Here is an 8,307-nt window from a genome sequence, read left to right on the forward strand (position 1 = left end):
TGAGCCGCTCCGGCAACCAGGTGTCTGAGTACATTTCCAACACCTTCCTGGGTAAGGAATTGCTTCCCAAGGTTTTGGGTGACTCAGATGGGGATTCGTGGCAGCCTAACCACCACCAGTCACTGCTCCTGTCCAGCTCTCCCTTGGGGCACAGCATGATTGAAACGCGTTGGGTTTTCCCTTCCAAATGGATCTGGGGAGGAGAATAATAGTGTTTGGATATGTCTATCCATAGAAGAATTCCTCCTTCAAACCATTAAATTTTCCTGGACAGGTTGAATGAAGCTGTTGGTAGTTGCCTTATGCAATAGTTGATTTTTGTGTTGACCTTATGCAAAGGACAAAGTCACACGAGCCCAACTGCATACTCTCATCCTTGCAACATCATTCAGCTGCATCTTCCCCTTCAGACAGTTCGGACCAGGCTCAGCCCAGATATTTTATTGATTACTTTGCGTGAATTTGCTCATTTTGCACTAAAAATCAGAATATTCAGTAAAGAGCATGTTTTGCTTTGTTTGAGCTCATAGCACTACTGACATCAATGAACTTGTGTTTGCAGATAGATTTATTATGAAAAATAGACTTTTCTCCTGAATTACCTTTAGAATTTGTGACCATTTGCATCTCAGGGTTCTCATACATGTCTTTGAGTCCAACAGCTCCAAATGTTGAGGGGTTTGGGCTGCTGGAGCTCATGGGGACTGGTGCCCTGAGGGTAAAATGGCTTGGGAAGGGTTCACTGCATGACACACAATTATTTGCATTAAGGGGCTTTAAAGTGATTTCAATAGCCAGTTGCAACTGGAACTGCTGTGTGCATTTAGGGCACATCACATTATTAATAATCCATGGAAGTCTGGAGCTGCTTTGTGGGGTCCATTGGCCCTGTCTTAGTGCTCAGCTTAATCATGACATCCAGAAATGAATTAAGAGAGGGAATAGGAGCAAAGCTGCCTGACTGGAGAACCTTGGGTGTGCTGGCCACTGGGGCATGTGCAAGGGGGTCAGCAGCTCTTGGCAGGAGGCACGTGTCTGTGGAGCAGGATGTGCTGCTGCAGGAACACCCAACATGGGCACCAAAAATAACCCACACGTACACTCAAGTTAGTGGAGTCTGTGTCTCAGCATGGGCTGATTAGCCAGAGCTGCTGCTGGTGCTACTAGGGTTGAGTTATTCATAGAATCATAGACTGGTTTGGGTTGGAAGGACCTTAACAGATGATCTAGTCCCACCCCCTGCCATGGAGGGTGGACCTAGATGATCCCACCAGCCCAGGTTGCTCCAAGCCCCATCCAACCTGGCCTGGAACACTTCCAGGGTTGGAGCAGACACTCTAGGCAACCTGTGCCAGTGCCTCACCACCCTCACAGGGAACAATTACTTCCCAATATCCCATCTGTCCCTGCCCTCTGGCAGTGGGAAGCCATTCCCTTGTCCTGGAACTGCAGACCTTTGTCCCAAATCCCACTGCAGCTTTCTTGGAGCCCCTTTAGGCACTGGAATGAGCTGTAAGGTCTCTCTGGAGCCTTCTCTTCTCCAAGCTGAACTCCCCCAGCTCTCTGTCTCCATGGCAGAGGTGTTCCAGCCATTGGAGCATCTCCATGGCCCCTCTGGACCTGCTCCAACAGCTCCATGTCTTTCAATTCTTTTTATTCCCAGTACTCAGCCTTGGTCAGGCAACTTCATTTCCCCTCTGCAGGTCTGGACAAGGTTCTGTTCATCTCTGTTCTGCTGCTTCTCACATGCTCTGTGATGGTGACATCCACGTGTGTTGTGGCAGTATGAGGCCACTCAGCCACTCAGGGTCGTGATAGTGCCAAGTGATGCAGACTCCAGATTGGACCAGATTGCAGCTTGATTGCTCATATTAAAAAAAAATGAGTAAAGCTTTTAAAAGGCTCATCAAGCTATTTTGGGAAGTCATGCTGTTACGGTTTTTATGAATTACTTTTTGTACCCCTGAAATTTGGTTTAAAATTAAATGAGCACACAAAAGAATAGAGTCTGCAAGTGAGGAGGGTGAACTAACAAACAAAGAACAATGTGGATAGGACATTCATTTATCTCCAAACAGCATTTGTTAGAGAGGGATAGATATTAAAGGTAACTTAAAGATATTAAATCCAGATCATGTGACTTCATTCAGGCTCTTGATTTTATTTGGGTCTGGAGGGACAGGACAAGGGGGAATGACTTCCCACTGCCAGAAGGCAGGGCTAGGTGGGGTATTGGGAAGGAATTCCTAGCTGTGAGGCTGCTGAGGCATTGGCACAGGTTGCCCAGAGCAGCTGTGGCTGCTCCATCCCTGGAAGTGTTCCAGGTTGGATGGGTTGGTTGGTTGTCCATGGAAGGGGGTGGGACTGGATGAGCTTTAAGGTTCCTTCCAATCCAAACCATACTAGGTGGTTAAATGAGCTAAGAAAGGCTAAGAAGTGATGTCCCGCAGTGGGGACAGTCCTGCAGTCACCAGGAAGGACTTAGATCCATGTGAAGGTCACAGATGACCAACAGTGCTTTTATTGTTGGCCACAGCACATAAACAGGGAAGATCATGATGCCCTTTCAGCACATGCCCTTTCCTAAGGGACAAGGGATGTTGCTGCCACCACCCTGGGGACATGATTTAACAAACCAGAGATTTCTGTTCAAGAATGTCAATTTTAAACTGCCTTAGTGTTTGTCATTGCTAAGGAGATCATGGAGAGGAAAGTCCTTCAGTGGTTCAGCAAAAACACACAAGGGAAACACCCATTGATGTCAGCCAGGCAGTTGCTGTAAATAATGGCTTCTTTCTTAATTGCAGTGCTGCAGACACACTGGTAGTTCTGATTTCAGAGGGTTTTAATTAAAGCAAGGCAAAAGTAACTAATGCCTGGAAGCCTATTCCCTCCAGAGGTCCTCAGGGATGCAAAGGTGCAAAGGGCTTAGAGTAGCCTTTTCTGTAAGTCCATGAAAAATGGACGTCCATACAAGGACGTAATGAGCCACTGTAGCTCCACTTTAAGGCAGCAAATAAATCAGCTGGAAGGGCAGTAAATAACATATGTGGGCATATTTATTTATGTGTTTATTCACTAAACACATCTCCACAGCCAAGTTTGTGCCTGCTTCATGTGCACTAATATTGTTCTTATCTCTGAGCACGAAGAAATCTCTGCTGTGCTTTGGATATTATTCTATACTAATCTATACATTCTGTATATGTAAAGGACAAACCTTTAATCAATCAGTGACACCAGTTTGTTAATGGGTATTGACCCTAATTAGTACCAACATAGTAAATGGAGAAATATATGTGGGTTTTTTACTTTAATGAGGAAAAATATGTTGTTGGAACATATATGTGATTTGCCTGAAAGCAGGTAATAAAAATTAATTGGGATTTAGCCACAAACAGAACTTGGTGCGCTTCAGGCGTGGAGAATCACAGAATCATTTAGGTTGAAAAAGCCCTCTAAGACCAACTGTTCCTCCAGCACTGCCAAACCCACCACTAGTCCATGTCCCCAAGTGCCACACCTACATGTAGAGTCACCCCTGGACATGTGCTGCATCCCCAAGTGATGCAGTTTGAAAGTGGCTGTGATGAAAGCAGCTTGGCCTTATGTCCCACCAGGCCTCAGTGGAAGGTTCAGTCTTCCAGAGGGCAACCAGAGATTGTCTGGCTGTTTTTCTCTGAGTTTTGGTCCCCAAATGAGAGAAGAACCAGCAGGAACACATGGGTTTGAGCTGATGTGCAGAGCCACTTAGTGAGCCACACAAAGGGTTGACTTTGGGGTATGTGGTGACTGCAAACAGTGTTGACTCATGTCACCTTGTTACAGACAAGCAGAACGATGTGGAGATTCCTTCTCCCACCCAGAAAGACAGAGAGAAGAAGAAGAAGCAGCAGCTCATGACACAGATCAGTGGAGTGAAAAAACTGATGCATAGCTCAAGCTTAAATAACACCAGCATTTCCCGGTTTGGTGTGAAAACAGAGAAGGAAGACCATCTGGCCAAGGTATGACAGGTTCTTGCTGTTCTGGGAGCATCTGGAAGCTGGCTGGCTAGCTGCCCCTCCTTGTAGAGCTGGAATCAGTTCCCCTGAAGTGATGTGGCCGTTACAAATGCTGTAATTAATGGTAACAGGCCCTAACAGCAGATTTTATGTTTATAAATACTTGAAAATCTCCCTAAAATGCTAAGAAAACAGTGATGAAGGCTGAGGAGAGCAATTACCAGACACAGAATCAGCCCTGTACAGTTACTCTGTGTTCATGCCCTTTATTAAGTCCATGTTCCTGCACTTGCATAATTACAATTGTTATTAAATTTTCATCTTTTTAAACCTTTGGGAAATGATGAAAAGGTGGTGAAAGTGATAAATGCACAATTGTCTTGAAAACTGTAGTAACCATTTTCTCTTTGTCCTTTCCAAAGGAGCTGGAAGACCTGAATAAGTGGGGTCTGAACATATTTAATGTGGCCAGGTACTCCCACAACAGGCCACTGACCTGCATCATGTATGCTATATTCCAGGTATGTGACTCCCTGCTCAAATATTCTGTTCTTTTACAGCTCTGTTTTAACTTCTAATTGCTTTCTGCTTTGTTGCCTTCTCCAACATGACCTCCTCATTGATACATACCCATCTGCCTGTCCATTTTGTCACACAGGAGAGAGATCTCCTCAAGACATTCAAGATCTCCTCAGACACCTTTGTGACATACATGATGACACTAGAAGACCACTACCACTCAGATGTGGCCTACCACAACAGCCTCCATGCTGCTGATGTTGCCCAGTCCACACATGTTCTGCTCTCTACCCCTGCCCTGGATGTGAGTTAAGCCTTTGAACCTCCTTTGAGCTAAACTGTGTTGTGTTTGAAGGGCAATTCCTGCTCTTTTGAGGGCTCAGTTTGCTGCCAGAGACATCACCATTAAGAGGTCTCAGCAGCTTTGCCTCTAATCTCAGTTTTTTCTTCAAGAGCACATGCTGCTTGCAGATCTTTCTTCTGAGTCAGTGGCTTGTCCTCAGAAAACTCATTTGAAAAGGACAATTTGTTTCTCTAAATTTGTTTCTCTAACTCAGCCTCCTAAAGTGTTGAGAGCTAAACCCCAAGGAGCTCTCTGACAAATTCCTTTGTTCCTTCCTAGGCTGTCTTCACAGATCTGGAAATCCTAGCTGCAATCTTTGCAGCTGCAATCCATGATGTGGATCACCCTGGGGTCTCCAATCAGTTTCTTATTAATACAAGTGAGTTTTGTTTCAAATACAGTCATAACTCCATCCTCAAGCTTGGAAACTAGCGGGAATGCTTTTTCCATGACACAAATGATGACTTGCAGCCTGCATTGCCTTCTGAAAACATTGTGCAGTAACTCAGTGAGGCATTTTGAAATAAAGCAGTAATTAAAGTGGAATTCCTAACAAAGGGAGCTATTGTAGTGCAGTTTGTAATGTGCCCTTGTGAATATTACTACTTGCTAACATGTAATAATTCTCCCAGGCCTGAATGCAAATTGTACCATTAATATAAGATAAATAATGCTATTGCTATTGACAGCCATAAAGCTAAATACTGTGGCTCATATTGTGTGCTGCAACAGGCTGAGAATGGATCTTAATTCCAAACTGTGGGTATTGTTCTGGTTTGCAAAGCATAGCTGTTGTCAGTGATTCTGAAGCCTCTAAGTCATCTGAGCATTACTTTGCTCATTAGGACTGAGCTTAGGCTGCTTATATCATATATATGTGTGCTGAGGTGAACAAACCACACACAGGGAGCAAAATGTCATGGGGAGAAATTGAAAGAGGGAAATTTAGTTTAGGAATTAGATATCAGGAAGAAGTTTTCCCTGTGAGAGTGGTGAGACACTGGCACAGGTTGGCCAGGGAGGCTGTGGCTGCCCCAACCCTGGCAGTGTTCAAAGCCAGGTTGGATAAAGCCTTGAGCAGCCTGCTCTGGTGGGAGGTGTCCCTGCCCAGGGGCTGGATGATCCCTAAGCTCCATTCCAACCCCTTAACATTCTATGATACTGTCAAAAACCAATCATAGATTCCTAGAATCATCTCATCCCACCCCCTGCCATGGGCAGGGACACCTTCTACTAGCCCAGGTTGCTCCAAGCCCCATCCAACCTAGCCTGGAACACTTCCAGTGATGGAGCAGCCACAGATTCTCTGGGCAAGAGACTTTCCCTGATGTATTGCATCCAGATCAAACATTCCAGGCCTAGGACAAGCATTTGCTGTTTGAAATCACACATTCAACACTCTGGAGTCACATCCTTGTGTTCCTTTGCTAGATTCTGAGCTAGCCCTGATGTACAATGATGAATCTGTGTTGGAGAACCACCACCTTGCTGTGGGTTTCAAACTGCTTCAAGAGGAGCACTGTGACATCTTCCAGAACCTGACCAAGAAGCAGCGTCAGACACTCAGGAAGATGGTGATTGACATGGTATGAGCTGTGCACACTCTGCTCCTCTTCTTAACCCATAACTGCCTCTGTTGTGTGGTGCCTGTACTGAGATCCTGGCTTTTCTCCTTCTCTAAAGGTGTTGGCCACTGATATGTCCAAGCACATGAGTCTGTTAGCTGATCTGAAGACTATGGTGGAAACTAAGAAGGTGACCAGTTCAGGAGTTCTCCTTCTGGACAATTACACAGACAGAATACAGGTACAGCAGCCAAATTTCCCGCATTTTGGGTGTTTTACTCATGGTTGAACAAACCATGTTCCTGTCTTTACTGTGGAATTTAAATTGATCCTTTATAGGAGCTGCTATGGCTTATAAATTGCCCTTTATAGAAGCTACTGAGCTAAATTCTCTGCAGTCATTTTCTTCTCTGCTGCACTCAAAAGAGGTCCAATGTGGTCCCATATCTTTTAGGTAAAGTGGATTATGGGTTTTATCACACTTAAACAATGGAGCTGCAAACATTCACATCCTTCTGAGGTGAATCTCTGAGTTTCTGAGGCCTCCTGAGGCCTCTCCTTGCTGCTTCCTCCCATGTATTTCTCCTGCTGTAGCATTGCAGGAGTTTAATTTGTAACTCCAGACCTAAAGCAGCTCACAGTGAGCTGAAATGAATAATCTGTTCTCTATATAATCTAATCCTCAGTTTACAGAAATGACAAGGCAGTGCTGAACAGGGATAAGTGGTGAGCAGGACAAGATACATCCTGATCTGCTCTCCACTTTGATGACCAACTGCTTAAGAACAGGCTCCTGGGAAAACTCCTTACATTTGTATTTAAGATGGTAAAACAGGTCACTCTGTTGCTGCCTGAATCCTTGAGGCCACTTAAGTCAGCCACATTTTGTGTGTGTGTAGAAGGGATGTTACTCATTTCATATAAGTAGGAGCATTTAACCTACTTCCATGAGAGCATGGAAATGAATTTGGAATGGTGGGAAGTACCTGCATCCAGACACAAACCTGTGTGATGTCGTTAGCATTTCCACACTGCACCTTGTGTAGGTGTTGAGTTGTCTGAACACCAGAGAGCACATTTTGCTTCTGAAGGGGCTGTGGCAGCTGAGGTCATCTACAGAGATGGAATCATAGAATCCCAGACTGATTTGGGTTGGAAGAACCTTAAAGCTCATCCCATCCCAACCCCTGACATGGACAGGGACACCTTCCACTAGCCCAGGTTGCTCCAAGCTCCATCCAACCTGGCCTGAATCACTCCCAGGGATGGAGCAGCCACAGCTGCTCTGGGCAACCTGTGCCAGTGCCTCAGCACCCTCACAGGGAGGAATTCTTTCCCAATCTCCCATCTGTCCCTGCCCTCTGGCAGTGGGAAGCCATTCCCTGTGTCCTGTCCCTCCAGGCCTTTGTCTCAAGTCCCTCTGTACCTCTCTTGGAATCCCTTTAGGCACTGGAAGTGGCTCTGATGTCTCCCTGGAGCTTCTCTTATCCAGGCTGAACACCCCCAGCTCTCCTAGTCTGGCTCCATGGCAGAGGTGCTCCAGCCCTTGGAGCATCTCTGTGGCCTCCTCTGGACCTGCTCCAGCAGCTCCATGTCTTTGACATGGAACAATGGAAGAAAGTTAATGTTTTTATAGGCTGTTTCATAATCAAAGAGTCTTGTGGTTCAATGTTCTGTGTTCAGTGAGCAGATACAGACTGAAACCTCCTCTTCTTCCCTTTGATTTTATGAGTTCTGGTTCATGTAATTGCAGGTTCTCCGAAACATGGTACATTGTGCAGACCTGAGTAATCCCACAAAGTCTCTGGAGCTGTACCGGCAGTGGACAGACAGGATCATGGAGGAGTTCTTCCAGCAGGGAGACAAGGAGAGGGAA

General features: G+C 45.5%; 1 protein-coding gene across 1 annotated transcript in view; it reads left to right on the top strand.

Moving 5' to 3' along the window:
* Positions 1–8,307, top strand: part of LOC103801583 (cAMP-specific 3',5'-cyclic phosphodiesterase 4B-like) — a 13,078-nt gene that overhangs the window by 766 nt on the left and 4,005 nt on the right. Inside the window, 8 exon segments of the mRNA XM_009074002.1 lie at positions 1–51; positions 3,829–4,007; positions 4,427–4,525; positions 4,663–4,827; positions 5,146–5,245; positions 6,298–6,452; positions 6,550–6,672; positions 8,185–8,305. The exon segment at positions 1–51 is cut by the window's left edge and continues 24 nt beyond it. Of these exon segments, the coding sequence (XP_009072250.1) occupies positions 1–51; positions 3,829–4,007; positions 4,427–4,525; positions 4,663–4,827; positions 5,146–5,245; positions 6,298–6,452; positions 6,550–6,672; positions 8,185–8,305 (993 nt within the window).

The sequence above is a fragment of the Acanthisitta chloris genome, unplaced genomic scaffold (assembly GCF_000695815.1).
Source record: "Acanthisitta chloris isolate BGI_N310 unplaced genomic scaffold, ASM69581v1 scaffold14324, whole genome shotgun sequence".
Taxonomy (NCBI): domain Eukaryota; kingdom Metazoa; phylum Chordata; class Aves; order Passeriformes; family Acanthisittidae; genus Acanthisitta; species Acanthisitta chloris.